We start from the raw sequence: 24,147 nt of genomic DNA, 5'->3' as shown, positions 1-24,147 counted from the left end.
TGAAGACTTCGCCCGTGTGTTTTAGAAACCACACCCATGTGGAGTGTACCCAGTGATACCATCAGTGCTTTAGGGAGAAGCGTGTGTCTATGCATGTGTGGGTACTGTGCATGCATGCATGTGTGCAGGGGGCATATATACACACACACGTGTGTGTGTGTGTGTGTGTGTGTGTGTGTGTGTAAAGTGCTGAGTAGCCAACACCTGGCATTTGTGGTGTAGGTGTGACTCTACATATATCAGTGTATTCTCATATATTAGTACATTTCAGCTTCACGCAATAGTTAATTTAGGGATTTACTGTTATTGTTACATCCTCATCATCTTAGCTGGTCCTGGAGTCATGGACCCCACAGCTTTCTCAGTCAGGGCTCAAGTGCCTGTGCTCAAACTTGGGCCACAACTGCGCAAGATGTTCTTATTTGGCTAGTATGATGTTTGAAACATTTTTGGAGAGAGGTCAGGTCAGACTCCAGCCCTGAGTTGCTGCATTCAGCTGCTCATAGGTGACTGAAGGCCACAATCAGGCAAGAGGGACACTAGGGAAAAGAATTCTAAAATTTTCTGAGACCCACGAATCTTGGGTAATACCATGTAGCCTCCTCTAGGCTCCAGTCCCAGGACATCTACCATTCACCCACCCATCACTCTCCACTTGTGCCTGACGCTGTCCTGGGTATCAGAGAGCCTCAGAGGTACCCAGAGGAACAGGAACATGTAAATCCTATCAAAGCCACCTGGGCTGCCTCCCTGCCACCCCCCACCCCCGCCCCCAGGACAAACTCCAAACTTGATAGGCAGGCCCCCTTCCTCCACCAGCCTTAGAGTTGCAGAATGTGGGTCAGATGGAGGACAGCTATTTCATGCCAAGCTCAGCACAACCACTGCCACCTCCATGGAGCCCTGCTGACCCTCCCTCCTCCCTCCCCCTCCAAAATGGCTGTGAGAGTGGGACAGGGAAGTTCTCATGGTGCTGGGTGCTTCTACAGGGGCACTTCATGGAGGAAGTGACATAAGACCTAGGGTCTAAGAACGAGCAGAGGTCACAAGATAGGCTTGAGTGGGTATGTTTGAAGAGGCTGCATGTTTGAAGAGGTGGGGGCACATCAGTACCCTGCCCTGGTAAAGGACCATGGGCCATGTGAGCCCTCACCTGGAACATTGCTCAGGGGCTCTGAGAAATGACAAGACTCCCCCAGAGGCCCTCACAGTGCTGAGCCTGGTGAGAGTTTTGGGTTAGGGTGGGGACAAAGGCAGCAGGTGATGGTCAAAGCAGAGGGCCATAAAGACAGGGATTCTGAGCCTGTTTCTGCACTAATCTGGGTGCATGTCCTGGCTAAGCCACTGAGGAGTAGCTGGTCCCCTTTCTTGGGCCTCAGTTTCTTCATCTCTAAAGTGGGAATAATGACTCCTGTCTTTAGGGGCTTCCCTGAGGCCCTGCCCCCTGGGACTGAGCTGCCCATCAAGCCCTGGCACTGAGCCCACATTCCCAGCACAAGTACATGGAGCCTTGCCTGAGACCTTACACAGGCTTCAGGTGTAAGCTGCCCCCCCTACTACCCTTTGAGGGGAGACACCTCCATGAGCTCTATAGGAAAGCCTCCCTCCAGCTCAGCCTCCAGGGCTTCCTTCCCAGATGTCCTGTGAGAGGCACCCTCTACTCAGGCTACAGGCCTGGCCTCCATCTGCCTGGGGGCTCTGCCCACCACCTCCCACCAACCAGGACCTCTTCAACAGCCTGGCAGTGCTTGGAGGAGCGGTGCTGAACTTCCTCAGCCCTCCTGGCACGTTTGGAGGGAGAGCCTTGCCAAGAACCAGTTGCAGTAGGTTTGTCAGATCACTGGAAACCCAGCCAGCATGTGAGTTCCTCGAGGTCCCAGCCCACACTCTCACAAAGCACCGGCTCTGCCACCAGAGAGGAAACTGGCAGAGGCTGTCCTTCCTCTGGATGAACCTGCTGACAGGCTTAGGGCTGGGCCTCCTCCCCTGCCAGCTGCTCCCTGGCAAAGCCCGGTTCTTCCTGAATCCCATGCAGGAGCAGGAAGCCACAGGCTGAGGCATCAGCTGATTCAGATCTCTTTTGGCATAACCTGGGCACAGTCCTCAACTTCTTTGAGCCTCAGTCTCTGCCACTTTGTGGGACTGTGGACAGCCTTAGCAGAGCTGACCAGAGCAGACACACTCAAGCAGGGGCCTGATAAAGTGCTCTTCCGGCCCAGAGCTGGTCCCACGGGCCCAATGAGAAAGAGAGCTAGCCCGGATTCCCTCTTGGAGCTGATCCCTGGGCACAGACCTCACCTCACGCCTGCTCTGGCCATTCTGTGGTTCTCCCAGTTGGTGCAGGGGCAAAAGGGAGGCAGCCACAGTCAGGGAGACCAGGAAGCCACAGTCAGGGAACAGACACAAGGAGGAAAATGATTCTAACATTCTCTCCAGAGGTTCCCCAAGTTTAGGAAATTAATCCCTTCTGGGTCTCATCTCCACTCCCCAGGACACCTGCATCCTCTTGGGCGTGGGTGCCCTGGTTTGCAAATCCACACTTTCATTTTTCCCCACGCTGGTTCCCTCCACCTCCCCCCAAGTACAAGAGAGCCAGAGAGCTGCCCTGAGGGCTGTAAAAGACAAATCCCACCCGCTCTCCCAACGATACCCCTTCCCTGCCTCCTCCTGCCCATCCGGCCTCACCAACCAACAGGTTAAAGTCAGCGCAGGAAAAGGGGAAATACAGGCCGAGGTAAGCACGCTGTGGGGGTGGGGGCAGGGCACAGTGGTCACCGCCCTCCTGGTGGTGGCCAGCCCGGGGTCAGCCGGCCGGGGCAGCACAGACAGAGGCCTTCCGCGGTCCAGGGAGGCAGACGCGGTGAGCACGGGCTGGAGTCGGCAGCATCCCCCGTATCCTCTCAACAGCGGTGGGGACGACGAGGATCCTTTCCAAGGCCACCCCCAGCCTGCTTCAGTCTCCTTATCTCCGGCGCGGGACACGCACCCCCAGCGCAGGGGACAGAAGGAGGGTCCCGACCAATGTCTCCTCCCGCACACGCCGCCCCCAGCCCGGCGCGCAGCCCCTGCCGGCCCCCGACACTCCCCGGGCTCCCTCCGGGTCCCGTGCGCCGCTCGCCCAGCCCAGCGCTCTCCGTGCGCGCCGGCCGAGGTCCCAGCGCGCTCTCCCCGCGGACTCGCGGGGCGCCCGCACCCGGTCCCGCCCTACCTGGGGCGGCGGGCGCGCAGCAGGCGGGCAGGCGGCAGGGCGGCCGCGGGCAGGCGCGGCACCCGGAGAAGGCCCTCGCGGCCGGCATCAGGCCCATGGCTCGCCCGGGCGCGGCGGCGCAGCAGTGGCAGGAATGCCCGGCATGCGCGCAGGTAGCGTCTTGCCCGCCGCCCGCCCGGGGCCCGGACCCTGGAAGGAGGGAGGGCCTGGGACTTGTAAGTTCCTGAAATGCCACGCCTGGAGTTGGCCCCCGTGGAAGAGCGCCCGTCCCAAACTCCTAGCCCCCTTTTCCTTCATGCTATTAGCACCATAGAAATACTAGCCACTCCCAACGCGTCCCAGCACCCTTTACCGAAGCCTGGCGTTAGGAGCTCCGGTTGGGTCCTCAGACTAGAAAGCAGGCACTCCGGGTAGAGCTACGGGGGCTTAAGAGGCCAGGTAATTGGGTCTGAGTCACCCAACCTGGGGAGCATTTAAGCCCGGACCTACAGCTGGGCTGCTGCTGACTTCAGAGCTGGAGCTCAGGGCTTCCAGGCTCTGTCCTGCCTGGGGCAGGCGCTCTAGAGCCAGGGAGGGTGGCTGGGGCATAATGCCTAGTATCTTGCGCAGCCCTGTGTGGTAGGTATTAATGTCCCCATTTTACAGAAGAGCAGCTGAGGCTTCGGAGAATTTATGTAATTTGCCTCGGGTCACACAGTTGGTAGGTGACAGATCTTCAGACCTAAATTCTTCCCGCAAGGCCTATGTTCATCCCAGGGTAGGATTCTGTCCCTGTGAAAGGAGCCCACAATCCCACACTTGCAAAGTGTGAGCACCTGGCAGGCATGAGGGGCAGCCTCAGGACAGTCGGAAAAAGAAGCAAGAAGGGGGCCATGCAAGTAGAAGGAGGCCCCCAGGGTATGTGGACAGTGTTCTGTAAGGAAGAGCTTAGGGGGCCCTGGGGCTGGAGAGGTTGCTTATCCCAAAGCTCAGTGTGCAGGGCAGGGTCACTCTTGTTGCTCTTACTAATCAGGGCCTGGGCTAGGGGGAAGCAAGTGAGGCACTCACCACTGGTGCAAAATTTAAAGGACCGTCCCAAACTTCAGTAATCAAGATACTGAAGCTTTTAATATTGTTGGGGTCCCCTAGCAACCAGAAACACCCTGCTCACCTCTATGATTAAACCTCTGGGAAGGAAGAAAGTAGTGCCCCTCCCCCAAGTCCAGAACTTGGGAGGATTTCAGCCCCCACCCTACCCTACGCTAGTATCAGGCCCAGGACTAGAAAACTTCACCTGACCTGGGGCACAGTATTTGAAGGGGGCATTCCTTCAAAAACTGAAGGTTTTAATATTGTTGTCATGATGACAACAATATTAAAAAATGCACATTGATATAAAACATCCATGAGGTACAAGAAATAAAGACAGGCTCTAACCCTACAGTTATACAGATTTTTGAGATTGAGTGTCTCACCCTAATCCCACCCAGGGATCCTATATTTAAAATTTGGGCACTTTGTAACTAAATTAAGGATGGAGGATTATATTGGATTGTACCAGTGGGCCTTATCAGGGAGGCAGAAGGCAATTTGACTACAGAAGAGGAGGTTGCGTAAGGAGGGAAGCAGAAACTGGAGTGATCAGGCCACCACCAAGGAATGTGGGCAGAGGCAAGAACAGATTCTGCCCTGGGGCCCTCAGAAACAACCAGCCCTGCAGACACCTTGATTTTAGCCTCCTAAGTCTCATCCTGACACCTGACCTCTAAAACTGGGAAAAGAATAAACTTGTGCTTTAAGCTGCTAAATTCGAGGCAATTTGTCAGAGCAGTGATAGGAAATGAATTCCGTGGACTATCTGCATTGATTTTTATTTTAAAAATTAGAATATTTATCATGATTACTGAGTTTTGGGTGCCCCCTTAAAATACTGTGCCCCAGGTCAAGTGGTTTTCTAGTCCTGGGCCTGATATTAGTGTAGGGTGGGGGCTGAAATCCTCCCAAGTCCTGGATGTGGGGGAGGGGCACTACTTTCTCCCTTCCCAGAAGTTTAATCTTGGAGGTGAGCAGGGTGTTTCTGGTTGCTCGGGGACCCCAAGTCAAGGAGCTCCCTGCCCTAAATTGCTAATAAAAATAAAAGCCCGGGGCTCCCACAATTGGGAACCTACCAAGTCTGCCCAGTTCCATCCAGGTGTAGGGTAAGGAAAAATGTCAGGCTTTTCTGCCCTCCCGCCATCAGGATAGATGAGGGATCCTTGCGGTCCTGAATGCATGCCTGATGGCGGGCACCTGGAGTAGGGTGTGGGCATAGGTGGATGGGATTCACCTGGGCTGAGACTGGGCTTTTAAGGGCGGCGTCACGGGGACGCCAGGAGAAGCCGAAAGAGAAGCCGAGAGAGAAGCCAAGAAGCAGAAGCAGAGATCACTGGAGAGCCCAGATAGAGTGAAGACTTGCTGGGGGCTGGAAGGCCTGCCAGTCTCCCGGCCCCCCAGCACCCCTGCCTGCTGTGTACCTGGTAAATCCCAATAAAAGACCTGCAAAATCCACCGAGGACTCTAGGACTCCACCTTTACCTGGTCCGCTGGATCAGAAAACCTGCACTGTGTCCGTTCCTGACCCTACACCAGGTTAAAAAGAAGAGTCAGAGACTGAGTAGGGGCACCTACTTTGGAGGCAAGTGGGGCTCTCCCAGGTGGGCAGGTGGGCTCTGGAGCTGACCTGCTTTCTCTTCTTTGACCCTCGGTTTCCCCCATGTGGTCCCTGAGGTAGACCTGTCAGTCTCTGGAGAAGCCCTCCTACCCCTAACGAGATTCCCAGGGTGGAAGTCTACAGCTGCCCCCCATTTAGAAGGCGCTGGACTCTGGCGGACACTGCCATAATGGGCCCCAGGGTAAGCCCTGGTCAGGCTAACACCCTACCTTGGTGGGGGGTCAGTTGGGGCACGTATACAGAGGGTTTACTCTTCTTAGGGCAGGTCCCGGGAGGCCTTCATCCCTGAGATGTGTGTCCTAAAGGTCCAGGACCTCAAGGACTGTCCTCTGCCTTCATTGCCCCCCCCACACACACATACATGCGCACACACACACCTCTCTTGCTAGACAACTCAGATCCAGGAGGCTATGGCACTCTGACTCTTGCCTGGCAATGGAGAATCTCAAGATGGGCTCACGCTGCAGGCAGGCTGCCCCTGCTCCCAGCCCTGCTGTGTGCTCTTTGACAAATCGTTGACCCTCTCTGGGCCTCTCTACAACTCATACAACAAACTCCTGGCCAAGCATAAGATCCCTCCCCCTTTCCTCAGACTGTTGTAGGGGACCAAGGCTGCCTAGGAGGGGCCTGACACCACAGAACCTGAAGACCTCCGGGCATCATCCTCTCCAGAGTGAGCATCCACTATGGCAGCTTTGCGCTCCAGCTGGCCTGGGGTAGAACGCAGGCCTCCTGTTTACTTCTTTGTGAAGGGGGCAGATCACCTGAGCCTACCTGCTGCTCAGCCCATAGAAGGTGATGTAACAAAACTGATTTCATTGGCAAATGTGAAGGTGAATCAGAAGCCAGCTGGGCAGGGAAATGCAAAACAAATGTTAGCTGTTCTAGTGAGCAGCTCTCTCCACCCAGCTCTCCCCTCGTGGCTGGGGTCACTGGAGCATGCAGCAGGGTGGCTACACACTCACGCCGGCCCAGCTTGCAATGACCACAACAAACCCTTTTCTGACCCTGGCATATGAGCTTAGTACTTAGCAGGCCAAGCAGAGGGGTGCATCTTACCACTGCAGCTGGGAGGGAAGCAGACTCAACAACCCAGCAAGGAGGGTGGAAGGCAGTTGAAGAGCCAGCTGCCCTCGTTTCACAGGAAGCAGTGGTAAGCAGCCCCCTGCCCATCACCTGCTGGTTTGCCAGCCTGGCCCAAGATAAGGCAACTGCTTTCCTGGTAAACAGTCCCCGGCTTCCTGGCCATCCTGCCAGTGGGAGGTGTGGCTGGGGGCTATTTCCCCTGCCCAAGCTCACAGGCTCATGAGCTCTGTGGAGAAAGAGACCCAAGGGTGCTGTAACAACCCCTCTGCCAGGAAGAGGATGGACTTGCTCTTTAGAGTCTGGGGCTTGACCAGGGCTGAGGCTTGTGGAGGCATGTCCTCCTCAGGGCCCAGTAGGGTGGGCTGAGGGCACCAGAATCAGGTTTCCAGTGTCACTTCTGCTGGCTTTAGTGACTGGAAGTCCAGGCCAGGTCAGCGATGGCCTCTCTCTCACCTCTTGGAAAGGCTGTAGGGAAAGGCGTAGGGAATGCCCTGGGTAGGTTAACATTTAGAGGAGCGAGAACCAAGACTCTCCTTGAATCTCCCAGAAGATGCTGGAGCAATGGCTCTGAACAGAAGTGCTGCTCTAGGATCTCAGGCTCCCCACCCTGGGCTGGGGCCAGTGACCTTTCATTCTGAAACTGATTGTGTCTTAAAGGCTTCCTTTTAGACACGTCATTCCTGTCAATAATGACTCCTACCAGCTGGACTAACAAGGTTGCTTTGTGTCCCTACAAGTGGCCCGAGGCTGGGATTATCTCCATGTCAAGTGTCCTGCCCCATGGCCTCTGGGAACTGCCTTAGTGTCCCCTCCATCCTTCCCCCCATGATTTCTGCAGAACCCAGGGCAGGATTGTGGTTCCGGGACTCAGAGAAAAGTCTCCAGAGGCCTGTGAGAGCCACACATGGTTGGGGCAGTGAGGCTCTGATGTCCACTGCAGGCTGGCAGCCTGGCCCATGGTGTGCGTCCCCTGCACAGAACCGTCCCTCTGGGCAGGGACACCATTCCCAAGTGGGTCCCTTGCCCCAGGATTGTCCCTTTATAAGGTTGGGACAAACAGCTCCTGGGTTTTCTCAGCAGTCCCTGTTGGCCTGGTAGGTTGGCTGCCAAGCTACTAGTTATTGAGTTCTAACCCTCAGACTCACCTCTGCACCCACCTGTTCCCTCAGCATCTCCGCTGGGGGCATGACTCATAGGCATCCCAAATGTGTCCCAAGGCACAGCTCATTGCTGCCTGGCCCTCTTGATTCATGACAGCTCTGGCCTTGCAAGTGCTCAGCCACACCCCCTGGAGTGCACCCTCCCGCTCCCTTTCTTTCACACCCACATCCAGGAGATCTTTAGAGCCTACTTTCAAAATAGCCTTGGAAGGTTCCAAGCCTTTCACCACCATCCACCCTAGAGAAAGTGCCCCTTTCTCTTGCTTACATCACTGCAAATATTTCTCCAGGTGCCCCCAAGCCTGTCTGGTCAGCAGTCAGAGTGGGGCTTTGAAACTATCAGATCACATTTCTCTGTGACTCACTCCAGTGGCCCCCGTGTAGTTATGCTCACACTCCAATTCCCCTCCTCTCATGCTTTCTCACACCCGCCATTACCAGTTTCCCACACACACTCTGCCAGAACCACCCTTGTCCACGCCGTCAATGAACTGTGGTTCATGTCACTTCTCTTCCCGCTGACCGCACTACAGACCTTGGATACTGCCGTTGATCAGTGCCCCCCCCCCCCCCCCCCGTCTCTTAGATGGTTCCTTCCCTGGATTCTGGTGACCCACTCACCCCTGGCTCCCCTCCCTCACTGCCAGTCCTCTCAGGCCCCTTGGCTGGCTCTTCCTCTGCTCCTGGGCTTCTTACCTGGGAGCAGCTCAGAGCTCAGCCCTGGCCCTCTGCTGTGTGTACACATGCTCCCCAGTGTCTCGTGCAGCAGGTCTTCAACCCCCACCCTGTGCCGATGGCCCCACACTCTCTCTCCAACCCGGCCCTGCTCCTAATTTCTACATTTAAATGTCTACCTGCCTGCTTGACATCTAACCTGGAGCCTCTAATAGAAATCTCAAACTAGCCCCAAAGTGAACTCTTCATCTTCCTTCCAAACAATTGCACTTCCTGTGTTCTTTCTCATCTGAGTTAATAACTAACCTATTCTTCCAGTTGCTTAGATAAAGCAGCTTGAAATTACCCTTGAATTCTGTCTTGTTCTCTTGCACGCGTCATTACAGCAGGGAACTACTACTTGCTTTACCTTCAAATCCCACCAATCCCACCAATACCAATACCACCGGGGTCAGGCTACCATCATCTCTCACCTGCATTTTCATGCAATGAACTCTGGACATTTTTCATGCAATGGTCTGCCTGTTTCTGGCCTTGTCTTCTTTCATCTACTCTCAAAATGGGCAGCCAGAGGGATCCCATCAGAACCTGACTGAGGCTCCGCCACTCCTCTGTTCAAAACCCAACATTGGTGCCACTCACTCGGAGGGAAAGCCAGCATGGTCTCCACAGACCAAGTGAACCCACCTACCACCCCATTACTTGTCTGGCCTGTCTTCTCCTCCCTCCTTCACAGACTCTGTTCCAGCCACACTGGCTCCCTCCTCATTAGTCTTCCAACATGGGCACTGCTGCCTCTGCGTCCAAAACTTCTGCCTTTTTCTCAAATGTCACAAAACTCCAACTCCCTGGCTTCCCTGCCTCATTGTTCTCTGCTGAGCTCACCGCCATCAACCCTGCCATGGGATCACTGTCTGCTATCCACTCTTCTACCAGGACGTGCACTACCTGTGGGCAGGGGCCGCATCTGGATCCCCAGTCTTTAGAACAAACATGCAAGTGAATGAATGGCTGGCTGACTGAGTGGATGAACGCCCAGGCAAGAGGAGTTCCAGTCAGGGCCACCCCGGGGCAGGCCATCAGCACAAACAAGCTGCCATGACCAGCTGGCCTGTCCCAGTTTCCCCATTGGGCATGGCCTGCCAGGCTCTCCCCTGACTTTAGCACACTGCCATTCATGTCTGTCTGAGGGGCTGTTCTCTGCCAGAACAAACATGCTTAAAAAGACCCAGGGTTCCGTTATTAAACAGTGAAAGAAGGCCTGATCCTCTAAGCCTCCTTTCCAGGGGAACCCAAGCTAATAACAGCTTTACTAGGAAACCTTCAGAGGCTGGCTGAGCCCACCTGGGAGTGCCCATGCTTGCCCAGACATGTCCGCTCTTACTAACCCCTGGGATTTCTGCATTTCCTCTATGCTCCTGGAGAGGAGATAAGCGCCTTTGATGAAGTTTCTTGTTTTAATTCTTGTAAGTTCTTGCGCAGAGAGCCTGAGAAGGCTGATAGACTCGGGGGCCTGGAGGAGGGCCAAATCCAGGCTCTACTGGGATTGTGGAAATGGTCCCAGTGCTGGGCAAGGATAGTGGGGTGAGGGAGAGGAGGGTGAGAGAGAGCATGCACACTCACCTGGGGACCAGCAAAGGAAGACATCCTATGACAGCTCCCAGCTAGGCTGGGACAAAGCATTGTCTTTGGGGTCAGAACATCTATCACCTTCGTTTCTTAGTTCTGCTCCCTGACTAGCCTCATTGCCTTGGGCCAATTACTTAGCCTTTTTGATGCTTAGTTCTCTTCTTTTATCACTTGCTCCTTTATACAGTGAAATATGCACATATGCAGAGAAGTATTTAAAGCCTACATGTACAGATGAACCCACAGTGTAAAATGAGCACCTGTGATTACTATCCTGACTTTCACACCATTCATTTCCTTGCTTTTCTTTATATTTTTGCTGGATAATTGTCCATAAATAATATGGTTGACTTTTGCCCTATTTTTTAAACTTTATATACACTGTATAAAACACACACAGCATGCTACAGTTGTGTCTGTTCTTCCCTAGCCCTGCAGTATGTTTTTAGGATTCACGCAGGAGGCTGGGCGGAGCTGGAGTTAATTCTCACTTTGGAGCTTTCCTTTGTGAGAATCTATCCATTGTGTTATAGCTGAACACTGGGTTAGTGTCGGGCCATCATAAATAAGGCTGCCGTCACATCTGCCGTGTGCACGTCTCCAGGCATGCCTGTGTGCACACTTTGGTTTGGGACATGCACAGCCCTGGAATGGCTGGGACACAGGTGGGCAGAGCTACTGCTTTTGGAAGTAGCAAAACGGCCTAACAATTTCCCTAGCAATATATACAAATGTCTGTGTCTCTCTATCCATGTCACCACTGGGAACCACCTGTCCTCATTTAGTCATTCTGGTGGGTGAGTAGAAGTAGCCCTTTGTGGTCTAATTTGCATTCCCTGATTACTAATGAGGCTGAACACCATGGCCTCATTGGTCAACAGGATTTCTTCTTTTGCAAAGTAGCTGTGCAAGTCTCTTGCCTGTGTGTCTTCTGGCTCATCTGTCTTTGCCTTACTGGTTTGTAGGGCTTTGAGGATTAAGTTGTTTGATGGTGCTATGTGTGGCAAATACATTCTCCCAACTACGGGTTGAATTGTTATTAATCTATCTTTTACAGAACAGATGTTCTTCATTATATGTGGTATAACTTCTTAAGTCTTTTCCTAAAAGATTAAAGCTTTTCATAACTCATTTAAAAAATCTTTCTCTGCCCCAAGATCATGAAAAATGTTATAATTTCCTCCAGGATGCAAAGCGCTTCTTGTCATAAATCATAGTCCAGCTGCCCAGTTGGTTTCCCAGCTCCCTTCTGTCCCACTGGCTCACTTTCAACCACCTTGCCCTGGGGAAGTCCCTGGAGACTGCAGACACCCTGGATGGGCTGAGGTCTTCTCAGGCCATTAACTGTGGGCCAATCAGTGCAATCGGTGGGGGGCAGGGTGGCCATGACTCATGAGGAAGGCCAGAGTTTTGACTTTCAAAGTTGTTACACTCTTCTACATGAGGGCTTTGTGGTTCTGTGAGAGGTGCTCAGGCCAGCCGCAGCCAGGGAGGGGAGAGGAGAGCTGGTCAGGTGAGAGGTGAAGGGAGGGGCTCCGCCTGTGGGGCATGCAAGATCTAAGGATGCGCCCCCAAAGGTGAAGGTCTGCCAGGCTCATGTACTAAAGAACACTGTGCAATGAGACAGAGCACAGCCAGGGCTCCCGTGCCAGGGCCCTGCGAGCCCGAAGGCCCCAGACTCTGATCCTCAGGGCAGCCAGGAAGCGCTGCTGAAAGCTCTTTCGTGGTGATTTCATATGGACACCAACCTGCAGAGACAGCAACTGCCCGGCTGGGAGTCACCTTTCCTTTCCCTCACAGGCCGTGTCCAGGTCATGGGCAAGACCTGGATGCAGATCGCTGGAGCGTCATCACCATTACTTCTGTTCCCATCCGAGCTCTTGTCCCTGTCACCTCCAGTCTGTCTGATGACTGTCCCTGCCGGCTGCCCACTCTTATCTTTCCAGAGTCTGCCCCTCACATGGTGGCTACTTTTATATATCCCAAATCAGGTCTGTCTCCTGCTCAGAGCCCTCCTGGTGCCTCCACTGATTTACAACAAAGCAAAACATGAACTCCCCACCATGTCCCCAAGACCTCGGTGACCTCTGGCCTCAGGTCCTCCTTGCTTCCACCCTCACTCCATCAGGGCACGTGGCCTCTCTGAGATTGCTCAGGTTCCATCACTTATTCCTACCCCAGGGCCTTTGCACTTGCTGGTCCTGCTGCCTGAACACTCTCCCCCCAGCATTCCCTTGGCCCTTCTCTTGGTGGCTTCATTAAGCTGGCGGGGCCAGAATGGCTCACATAATGCCCCCGTGTCCTCTCACTCAGCTTTTCTCTGCTTGTGTGTTTCTCACTATGGATATCACATGACCCATCAAGTATGATCATCTGATTCCTGCAGGCCAGTGGAAGGGAGGGGTGGGGCATAAGAACTGAGTTTACCCCTGAATTTTTAGTGCCTGGAATACAACCTGATACATTTTGGGAACCTAGTATCTTGAATAAAGATGGGAGTAAATGGCAGCTGTTTTCAGATGAGGTTAGAGAACAGGATTCATGAGCAGCTCAGGATTCATGAGCAGCTCCAGGCCCAGCAGAGACAATGGCACCGCATCCGGACATCCACTATGATCCTGCCACTGCCCACTTCTGGGGTATATGCAGGCCACATCACACCCACTTAGCGTCCAGCAGGGGCCTGATGGCTCCTCAATTTACAGCAAAACAAAATCTGAAATCCCCAAGACCTCAATGGAACAAACAGACAGAAGCCACAGGACTCTGGTTGGAGGAGGGCATGCTTTTGAGAAATGGCCCTGATTTCGCCACCAGAGCCTGCTTGGTGCCCCAGAGGGTGACTCCTGAGGGCCGGCAGCAGAAGAGGACAACACTGCCCACCTGTCGTAAGAAGCGCAGGGTGCAGCCTGCAAGTGCCGAGTGAGACAGATCTTGCAGGCTCAGTGAGGTACAAAGAGGCTTCATTACCTGGAGGCAAGGGTTCTAGAGGGTGAGCATGCGAGCTACGGGCAGTACCTCCACCAAGTGGGGCCCAGATGACCCGGCGGATGGCCTGTACCCAGTCCTCCATGTCCCGCTGGGAGCTGGCCATGAGCAGGAGCGCCTCGGGGTTGGTCGGCACCTTCTCCCGCTCCCCGGCACCACCTGCAAGACAGGGAGACACAGCTTACTGCAGGGAGCCCTGCGCAGCATTGCCAGGGTGCTCGCCCCCAGTGCTCCCGCCATCTGGCAAATCCTTTCCGCAGCAGCTGGACTGTTGGGCTCTATTTTCATAGCACATCCCTTTCACACCTAACACATCTGTCTTTGGCCCTTTGGGGTTTTTTCTTTTTCTCCTTTAGTCTTTTTTATTTTCCTATATCAAAATAAAAATCATTCAAAGCGTCTTGGGATGCTATCAGAAAAAGAGAGATTTAAGTCAGCTCAGAGAAGTCTGGCGCCCAGAGTAGCCTCACTATTCTGTTTAATCCACTTTACACAGCTTAAGTGCACACTCACTGTCCCTCCCAGCCCGAAGATAAGCATTAATGTTACAGAAGTCTGAGTGTAACCCAGGATGAGCACATGACTCAGGATTCCCCACCTGCCCCCCTCACAGCTACACACAGGCTCATTATCCAAAGGCAGAGGGATGGGGAAGTCCAGACTGTTGTTTGTGAACTGATTCTGTCCCCTACAAGTAGTTCCACTGGTCTTGTCTTCAAAGATCAGTAAGCAAACTGATCTTTGACATATACAATAAACTCTACTGAACTTTATGGGCAATGTAAGGGGTTTTTCAAGAATGACCTTGCCTTTCTGTATTCCCCCTACCACATCCCACAATATGTAACTTATCTGTGTACTTGCAGGGCCACCTGTGGGTGGGGTGAGTCCCAGAGACAGTGGGATGGGGTGGGGAGGTAGTTGGGATGACGAACCGTGAGCGATCCTTGCTGGAGCCTGCAGCCCAGGGATGGAGGCCAGACAGTGGCAAGGGTTCACAGAGCTCTTGGCACCTGCCTGGGGCCCTTCTAGAAGCTGCAGATGCTTAAATGAACAAAGCTGATAGACGTGCCTTCCCTCCTAGGATTCCTTCTTCACAATGACTTGGGAACAAGGGACTGTCACTTGCTGTATTTTCCAGATAAGGAAACTAAGGGATAGTGTGATTACAGAATTTGCCTAAATGCACACAACAAAGTCATGGTAGAGCCAGGGAGTCAAAGTCCCCAGCTCTGAGCTCTGACTCACCCCATGCTTCCATCACTCTTCAAGAATGAGCAGCCTTGACAGGGTTGTGCTCTCATAGCACAGCTGGACATGGGACCATCTCTCGACAGGGTCGACCACTCATAGCAATGTGGTCGAGGACTGGGGAAACTAAGGCAGCTGCTCTGAGTGCTGGAACACGGGAAGGTTGTGACCTTGCGGAGGGGGTGCCATGAGCAAGGTGTGGAGATTGGGTAGAAGGGAAGCAGGCTAGAGAGGCCTGTGGGGCCTGAGCTCCGAAGGGCGGGGAGCAAAAAAAGACAAGACTGTCAGGGTCCTAGGATGCCTTCTGGAGCCTCCTGCTACACACACAGGCCCTGCTGCTTGAGCCCACGCAGTTTACCGGGCAGCAGAGGGAGGGAGCTTAAGGCCGATGGCAGAGCTGCAGAGGGCAGAGTGGACCTGCTACCACCAAAGGCTGTCCGCACTGCTTGCTCGGCTGCTGTGGTCAGGCATAGGGGAACAGGAGATGCCACTGAGGTGGGGACGGCATTCGGGCCCCGTCAGGGCCCCCATACCACGTGGGCCATGAGGCCTGGAATGGATGAGTGCTCCAGGCCACTCTTTTGAAAAAGTAAGTCAAGATGACTTAGAAGAAAGAGACCTGGAGATCCTTGGCTCCAAGGATTTGTGGTCACTTGCTTGTCCTAAGTAAATGCTCATGTTTATAACTAATTTGAAATTCTCCAGTTTACGTTTTCCTAAAGAGGGCCACCCAAGTCATATAAACTTCATCTAAGTTTCCCACCAAAGTTGGATCCACTCTGCCCAGAGGCTGGCAGGCGGTCTCATGGACAGCTGGGCTCCTGTGTAGGGTCCTGCCCTCCTGGTACGAGCAGCCTGTGTGCTTCACCTTTCGTGTATTTTCATGTATGTATTATATCCTTATATAAGTGTTTTCAACTTTTAAGAAACTGCCACAAACAGTTTTCCCAAGTGATTGCTCCACTTTGCATTCCCACCTGCAGGGTATGAGAGTTCTAGTTCCTCTACTTTCTAAGCAACACTAGGCTGGTCCATTTTTTTACTTTTAATCGTTTCCTTGCATGTGTGTTTAGCATTGTTTGAATTTGCATTCCCAACTGACAAGGGATGTCAGACAACTGTTTACGTACTTACGTACTTAATTGACCTCTGTATATCTTCTTGGTGAGATAGCTGTTGAAACCATTTAATAATTTTTGATATGGACTCATTTAGTTTTTCATTATTGAGTTCTAAGAGTTTATTACATAGTCTAGTTACAAATCCCTTATCAGATATATGTTTTGTAGATTTTTCTCCCAGTCTGTGACTTTTCTTTTCATTCTATTAACAGTGTATTTTCAAGTATATTATCAAATTATTTTTATTGGCCTTGTGGCTAAAAAAAAATCATTTATTCCAAGATGTAAGTTTTCTTCTAGAAGTTTCAAAGTTTTAGGATTTACAATTAGGTCTATGAGTTAATGTATGCTCTAAAGTTACTCTTTTACGTACGGATGGTGTTCAGATACTTAACATTTCAATGTTAAGTAAACACTTCACATGTAAAGGGACACAAGATACTTCAGCACATTTCATTCTCATGAGCCCTCTAGAAGGACTGTTATTGATCCCATTTTATAGATGCAGAAACAGAGACTTGAGGAAGTTAAACAAATAGAGGATCCAGGATTTAAGCCCAGATTTGTTTAGCTATAAACATGTTCTCTTTTCTGCAACAGGAAACTTCCTCTATGGAAGAGACAGGAAGAATGCAATGAAAATAAAATAAGTCACCAAAACAAAATGTGGAATTTTTCTAAAGCATTTCATTGTTTATGCTTACTTTTTTATCTGTTACAGAAGATTAGTATTAGATTTAAAGAAAAAATTATAGTAGCGATGATCTCAGAAAGAAATGCATCATGAAAGATGAGGGGCTCTTGTGACTATTTCTGGCTTTTTACTGTACCTAAGTGACACTGGGTTTCCATCCCATCTGCCGCCTCTCGCAGGTATTTCAGGGCCTCTGGAGCAGCTCAGAGCTCAAGCTGGGCTTGGCCCTCAGTGCCAGCAGCTGGAGCTCTGTGACTTGACTTGGTTTTCCCATGTCAGAGTCACTCCCTTAGGGTGATGGAAGGAACGAAGGCGGCAGCCGGGAGAATGAAATGAGATATTCTCTGCTTAGGACCGGACACCAAGCAAACACTCTCTACATATTTGCTTTCACTGCCACATTCAATTAAATACCATACAGAGCAGAGTTTCTTGGCCTTACCACTTTTGAATCAGATAATTCTTCACTGTTATGTGGGGAGGAGATGTTTAGCAAACATGCTGGCCTCTACCCTGAGATGCCAGGAGCAGCCTCTCCCTGCTTCCCAGGATGTGACAAATATCCTTTAGGAGGCAAAACTGTCCCCAGTTTAGAAGCACTGATACGGAGCAAATAGACCTATAGTGCCCACAAGTCTAAGTGACTTGCACAACTGAAGAGCTGTGTGCTGTCCACAGGTACAACGTGGTGTGTCTGAAAGTTATCACCGCCTCCTGCCAAACCAGCTTCCTCCTGTGTTTCAACCTCAGACCTGGAGAACCAGGGGCCCAAGGCTGAAAGGTGGGAGTCACCTGACCTCTTCCCCCACTCTGTCGTCCCCACATCGATCTGCCCTCCTCTGGTGAGCTCATCCAACCCTTGGCTTTAAATGCCATCCCTGTGCCGACGACTTCCACTATCACTGCTCCCCTGTCACTGCCTCCAATGTCACTGCTCCCAGGCCACTGCCCGTCCGACGGTGCCAATGAGATGTCTCCAGGCATCTCCGTCTTAGCAAATATGAAATCCATCTGGATTTGCCCTCCCCGGTCTGTCTCAGATGAGGGCAACTCCATCTCCTGCTTAAGTTGAAACCAGACTTAGCTCCACTGTCACATCTCACAGCCATTCCCATCAGTAAATTCTATAGGTCCCACCTTGAAAATACATTCAAAATCTGACCACTTTTTATCGTTATATCTGGTCTAAGCTTCCATCCTTTCTCATCGTGAGTATCGGTATTGTCTCTCCATCCCCCCTGGTTCCCTAAAGTCTATGATCAATAGGCTGGCCATGTGACTCAGGCAGAGCGGCTCACAGGCTCCATTCCCCACATGGTCCCTCTCAGCAAAGCCCTGGCAATGACCTTCCAGGCCTCTTACCTGCCACTATTCTGACTTCATAACTGCTCTCTGCTTTGCGTTTTCTCCCACAGCTAGGCATGCCCTTGTACTGTCCACATTGTTCTCCCCTCACTCTTCCAGATCTTTCCTCAAATGTCCCCTTCCTGGGGAACCCTTCCTGACCACCTTACTTACACTTCACCCTGCCTGATTGGCCTCCCTCTTCTCTCATTTCTCTGGACTCACTTGGAGCCACTAAAGTTACTTGCCTTCAGGGTTAATTATCTCCTGGTCTGGTGTTCCTGCTGCCCACTTTTGACCCCACCTGCCCACTTACCCCAGGGTAGATGCCTGCTCCTCTTCAGACGCCTGGTGGGGCAGAAGGGCATGATGCTGGAAGCAGTGGGGCTGAGGCAGGGAATGGCCACCAGGCACACAACAGAGGCTGTGACCACCCCTGCATCTGCCCACAGTTGCTGGGCCAGGCCTTTTTGTCTCTTCCGGGGAACTTTTGCACTTCTCAGGGCCCCACGGTAGGGACTGTCCAGGGCGGGATCCACAGGAGCACACCTACTGGTGCAGAATCTGCCCTTTTTTCCTACAAGGGAACTCCCAGTGCAGTCCCTTATACCTGCCACCAGGCATGTTCCCTCCCCTGCCTTCTCTGGCCCTGAAAGCAGGAAGTAGGAAATTGCCCCCACTATTTTGGGTTCATCCCTTCTCCCCACTTGCAAGAGGCTGAGAACATAGAGCTGACCCCCAGCCCCACCAATTGTGTGCCATGAAGTCTTGCTCTACAAGCGGAGACATCATGGGCATGGTGGGCATGAAATACACAGGAGAAGCCTAGTAAAGGTAAGTGCTTATAGGTTACATGGTCAGGAACCAGTGACATAATCTATGCTTCCATTTCTTCATCAGCAAAATGGCCCTGCCTCCTGAGGGTCTGGAAAGGGCTGAATGAGACACAGGAGCTAAGGCTGGGCTGCCGCCTACACGTGCCATCACACCTTCCGCAGTCATTGTGCTCGGGAGCTTCCAGTGGCGCAGCACCAGCCCCCTGGGAAATGCCACAGCTAGGACTTGAACTTGAAAGCTTTGGATCTTCTACATGAAGTCAGCTGCCACCTCTATGTTACCTAGGCACGCCTTGGCCTAGCCCTGAGACAGACAGCCTGAGCCAGTTCCCTTGCCCCCTCAGCCATCTCGCCTCCCACGTCACTCCCTCCTACCAGAACATGGTGCCAGGAGCATGGATAGCTCTGAAGAGACTTCATATAGATGGGGCAAGTAGCAGCCACCAAACTCTGGGGTGAGTACCGCGTGAGAGGCTACGCTACCTATTTATCTGTGCATCCCCTCATCTGTCCATCCATCCAACCCTTCAATATAGAAGGCAGTCAATTAGGAGCAAAACACATCTGCTTAAAACTCTTCAGGGGACCTATTGTTCTTGGAATAAAATCAAACTCCAATGTGACCTTGTCCTCCAAGTCCCTGTCATATCTCCTCCCAGGTGTCCACTCTCACTGCCTTGGTCTCTCATAGTAAAGAGCCCTGTACAGAGTGCAAGGTACCTGCTGGTCTCTAGGTCTCTGGATGCTCCACATGAGGGACCTCACTGGTCACCCCTTGTCCTGAGGCCTGGATATCACCAGCACGCTGAAAAAATACACCCTGGTTCTGGAGCAGTTAGAGTTCCCCCCGCCCCAAGAGCCCACAGTGTGCCCACAGCATTCTCCCCACGGCCCTGCACCCTGTAGTGTGTAGGGTCCAGGGTCTGGCACCCTGCTCTGGGCCTTCAATAGCCCTTCTGATGAAGTGGAACCAAATGTAAGATTCTTGCCGGCCTGAGAAAGGAAGTGGCCACAGAGTGCCCGCTGAATATTTCAGAACCCCAGAATTGAAAAAAGCAACAACAAAACTGAGTAAACTATCAGAAGCAAGAAATGTCCAAAACAGGGGAATGACAAACAGTGGGGTAGATAAATGTGGTAGAGTCATATGTAATAAGCATTTTAAAAAGCAAGTGCTTTAAGAATTAAATTAAAAAATTTTTAAGATTTATTTATTTATGCATACAAGAACTGGGGTACAGGCCAGAGGTGCCGGGGGTGAGAGGATTCACCAGAGACAGAGTGGGGAACAGAACAGGCAAACTGACTAAAATACACTGCTGAAGGGAGCAGTGGGTGAGACAGGAGAGGTTTGGTGGGCCATGTGGGTAGCTCCCTGACCGGGGATGGAACTCATGCAGTGGTGGCTGAAGACAATCTATGAAGACACCTTCATAGGTTGTACCACCAGGGAGGCCCAAGAATTAAATAAATTTTTTTAGGGGAATGAAAAATAATTACATTTTGCTGGCCACCCTAAGCCTGAGACCCACGGAGGTCCTGGGAGGGGCTTCTGAGAGAGGCTTCCTGACTTCTAAGACAGCTGCCTCATGTCCTGCCTGGGACACCTGGTGGTCATGCCATGACCAGGCTGGCCAGGACGCAGTCGACAGGACTGCTAGGCTATGGGGGTGAGGGAGCCCACGTGCTTGGTTTTGTAGAACTCACGAATCACTGACCCAGGAGCTCCATTTCTCGGTCTGTGAGAATGACATACCCACCTTGATTTAAGCTGCTAAGGTAGGCCTTTCTGCTTCCCACAGCTGAAGCATCTCAGTACAGAGACTGGCCAGCTGCCAGGCAGCCCTTCAATGCTGTGCCAGCTCCCCAGGACCTGGCAGTGTGGGGCAGGCCTTCAGAGCTCGCTGGGGCACTCTGGTAGACCCGTGGCCCTGTCTAAGGAAAAACCTTGGAGGGCACTTGGCAACGTCTGACATCCATTTTGATAAAAGCTCTACATTAACAAGGAATAGACGGATGCTTCTTCAACATGGGTGAACGCAAGGCCAGCAACACTTTTCGTGGCAAGACACTGGTGGCCTTCCCATGGAAGGGATGCCTGTGACAATACCAGCATCATCACCGTTATTTACATTTTCCTGTAATGGAAGGAGTCTTCATGCAATTAGATTAGGGAGAGAATATAAAACTGTAAAAGCTGAAGGGGAGGAGATGGTGGTCTGTTCACATCTACTTGGAAAACCAAAGTCAATGAACTGGAAACCACTATAAGCAATAGGAGTATTCAGTAAGGTTGCCAGACACAAAATTAATATACTGAAATCACAATCTACTCATAAATTAGAAGAAACAGAAATGCATGCCACTCACACGAGTGGGAAAATAATGTAATGGAGGAGTCAATTTCCCCAAATTTAACCCATTCATGGAACACACAGCATTTCTCTTTAGACAAGTTGTTTCTAAAATTCAGAAGCAAAAGTGGCAACTGCATTTCAGACAAAAAAATAATAAAGTCAGAGTAGTCCTACCAATTGTAAAGAGAGTACACAGCTTCAATAATTAAAATAGTTGGCACTACATCACGTGACCAGAGATAGGCCAAGCACATGTCAGGGTTGAAATACTATAATTAAGGCATTATTTTACATGGGTGGGTAAAAGATGGATTATTTAATAATTTAATAAACAGAATAGGGATAGATAGATAGCCACTTGGAAAAAATTATCAATGTGAATCCTTATACCACACTTTACTACAAAATAAAAATTCATGATGCACCAAAGGTTGAAAGATGGAAGTGAAACCAGAAAAGTACCAGGACACACCAGAGCAAGAGATTTTATATACTCTCTACATGGGGAAGGCCTTTCTAAAGTTCATGCAAAAACCAGAATCCACAAAAGAATTTTTTTTTTTTTGCTACACAAGTTAAAAATACTTACATGGTAAAGAAAAGGACGCAGATGGCACTGGGGGCACAGGCTTTTCTGGACAGAGAAGTGATTAGCTAGAGGCAGAAGGCACAGGGAGACTGGCTTTTGGCCTTTTGTTAACTATTTTTAAAACCAAATGAAAATAGAATATAAAAGGGCAAGAGAAATACACCTTCTCACAGCACATGTGGGTGGCAGGCATACTGGCACCTGGGAGTGGCAGTCAGGTGGCCGGCTCCCCTGGGGGATGGAAGGGTTCCAATTGGAGGTATGCACCCAAGGGGTGAGGAAAGTAGACAGTCCTTATTTGTGTTGGTAGCAGATTTTTGTACCACCTCTTTGTGCAATATAATTTGACATTTTTTATCAGAAAATTAAATGACCCAGTGGTCCATTTCTGGGGAGTTTACAATGCAGATCATTTTGCACAGGGGCATCAAGAGACAGTAGGAATAAACTGGAAACAACTTAACCATGCAGCAAGATAAATACATAACATACTGGTTAAATAAATTACATACAGCCAAAAAAAACAACAACAACAAATTTTATTTTTGTTTTAATTATTGGTGCTGCGTATTCTCTTAGCAACTAGTAAGACTACTCTGACTTCATTATTTTTTTGCCTGAAATGCATTTGCCATTTTCGCTTATGAATTTTAGAAACAACTTGTCTAATTTAAAGAGAAATGCTATGTGTTCCATGAATGGGTTAAATTTGGGTGGTGGAACACTGTGCAATGTGGAATCAAGCAAACATCAGCATGAAGAACGTGCTGCCCTTGTGCAAAAGCGCCATGTACACACTCCCTGTGGCTGTGCATGCCTGTTTCTGCAAGGACCTCCGCTGGCCTTGGGGGCGGAGGCTTACTTCTCACTGCACTTTCAGGGAGAAAGACTGTTTCTTTTCACTCTAGAGAGGAGGTAGCATGTGCTGGCCCTGCAGTACTTAGACCTGCTCTGTGCTGCCTGTACTTTTCATTTAGGAAAATGCCCCAGATGTCCTCCAGATGGTTTCAGCTCCAAATTCCCCTTTTGTCAAGTCAACCCCATCACAGTTTCATTTCTCCAAAGCAGCATCTCCCTGGGAACTCTACTTTTGTGGTTCTGGGGATGTTTGGGTTTTTAGGGAATCCGTTGACCTTGCCCTGGGCAGCACCCATGGGAGACTGAGGGTTTTAATTTTTCTCACAGGACAATTGCAGAAGTGAAGGAAGAATGGGGAATGCCTGGGCGGGGTCATGCTGGGTATTTCTAACACTCAAGTCAGATCTCCCCCCTTCCCTGTAAAGAATTCCACACAACTGGGCCTCCCCTGGTGGCGCAGCAGTTGAGCACTAGGCTGTGAAGCTCCCTGCAGCCTCTGCAGCGCCCGCTCAATCCCCGGCCACTGGCGAGGGTCCCACATGGCACGACAGACCTCTTCTGCAGCGCCTGCTGCTCCCCTCAGCAGTGTGCTTCGTCAGTCTGCCTGTTCTGCTCCCCGCTCTGGCTCTGGTGAATTATCTGACCCTCCTGTGCTTCTGACTGTACCCAGTGCTTGTATAAATAAATAAATCTTAAAAAAAAAAAAAAAAAGAATTCCACACAACCACCTCCTGGGCCTTCAGAATATATCCCAGTTCACTGTTTCCCATGGGGACTCCTCCATGATCACTGAAGGGTAGCTTTCCAGCCCAGTCAGATACTCCCCAATCTCACTGGGCACCGCAGGCACTCTGCCCTACTTCTTGCTCCAGGGAGACACTGTGCACTTCAAGTCTCACTGTCTTTGCACATGCTGTTCCCTCTTCTGAGGATGCCTTTCCTCCTCATTCATCAACTATCCCCACTTCTCCTTTACCTTTCTCCATTGCTCCCCCTCACCCACTCCCAGCTTGCCTTATCCCATTCTCCTTTCCACAAATATTTGTTGAAGATCTGCCAAGGGCTGGAGACCCAGAGTAACAAAACCAAGAGTCCCCGCCTCCTGGAGAATGCAGCCCTGTGGGGAGACAGCCCCGAACCATCCTCAAATAAACACAAACTGCAACTTCAAGTACTAGCAAGGATTCTGTCTGGGGGTGGAGGCTGACACCCCTTTTGGAGAAAAGCATCCTCAAGGCCACTGCCCACCACCAGCTCAGGCTCCCCAGGCTTTGGGTCTGGCCTGCTGAGGCCCAGCCTGTGGTCTCCAACCTCGAGGACAGGCCTCAGCAGTAACACACATGGCGGAGACTTCCGATTGTAAAGCCAGGGCCCCTCTGCCCTCCCCCAGGCTAAAAATAACTTGTGTAGGAGAATTAAGTTAAAAATAGCACATATAAAATGGAACATGCCAATTGTCAGATGAACACCAGATTCTGAAATGTTTAAGAGGGGGCTTTGGGGGAAGAGAGGAGGATCTGGCATTTAGAATTTTAAAAAATGCGACTTAACGCTGAGTGACTTGGAGGGAATAATGACCTAATTCATTATTCTAGGAGGAAAAGGGACCTGACCTTTATGAAGCGCCTACTCAGTGCCAGCTGCCTTGCAAATGGTCAGATT

At 51.2% G+C, this 24,147-nt stretch overlaps 1 protein-coding gene across 6 annotated transcripts in view; it reads right to left on the bottom strand.

Moving 5' to 3' along the window:
• The window catches only part of ARHGAP22 (Rho GTPase activating protein 22), a gene marked incomplete at its 5' end in the record, with an annotated part of 141,371 nt that overhangs the window by 11,905 nt on the left and 105,319 nt on the right, over nucleotides 1–24,147 (bottom strand). For 2 of the 6 annotated variants that reach the window (XM_084244415.1, XM_084244416.1), the window contains one exon: nucleotides 13,418–13,594. The exons of 1 other annotated variant lie outside the window; for it this stretch is intronic. In XM_084244415.1, the coding sequence (XP_084100541.1) occupies nucleotides 13,418–13,594 (177 nt within the window). Of the gene's footprint in view, nucleotides 1–13,417; nucleotides 13,595–18,161; nucleotides 18,214–24,147 lie in introns of those variants that run through there. 3 more of the 6 variants (XM_084244417.1, XM_084244420.1, XM_084244419.1) reach the window with 2 other exon arrangements.

This window comes from Talpa europaea (assembly GCF_964194135.1).
Source record: "Talpa europaea genome assembly, chromosome: 10".
NCBI lineage: Eukaryota > Metazoa > Chordata > Mammalia > Eulipotyphla > Talpidae > Talpa > Talpa europaea.
This window is presented reverse-complemented; position numbering and strand designations above follow the sequence as displayed.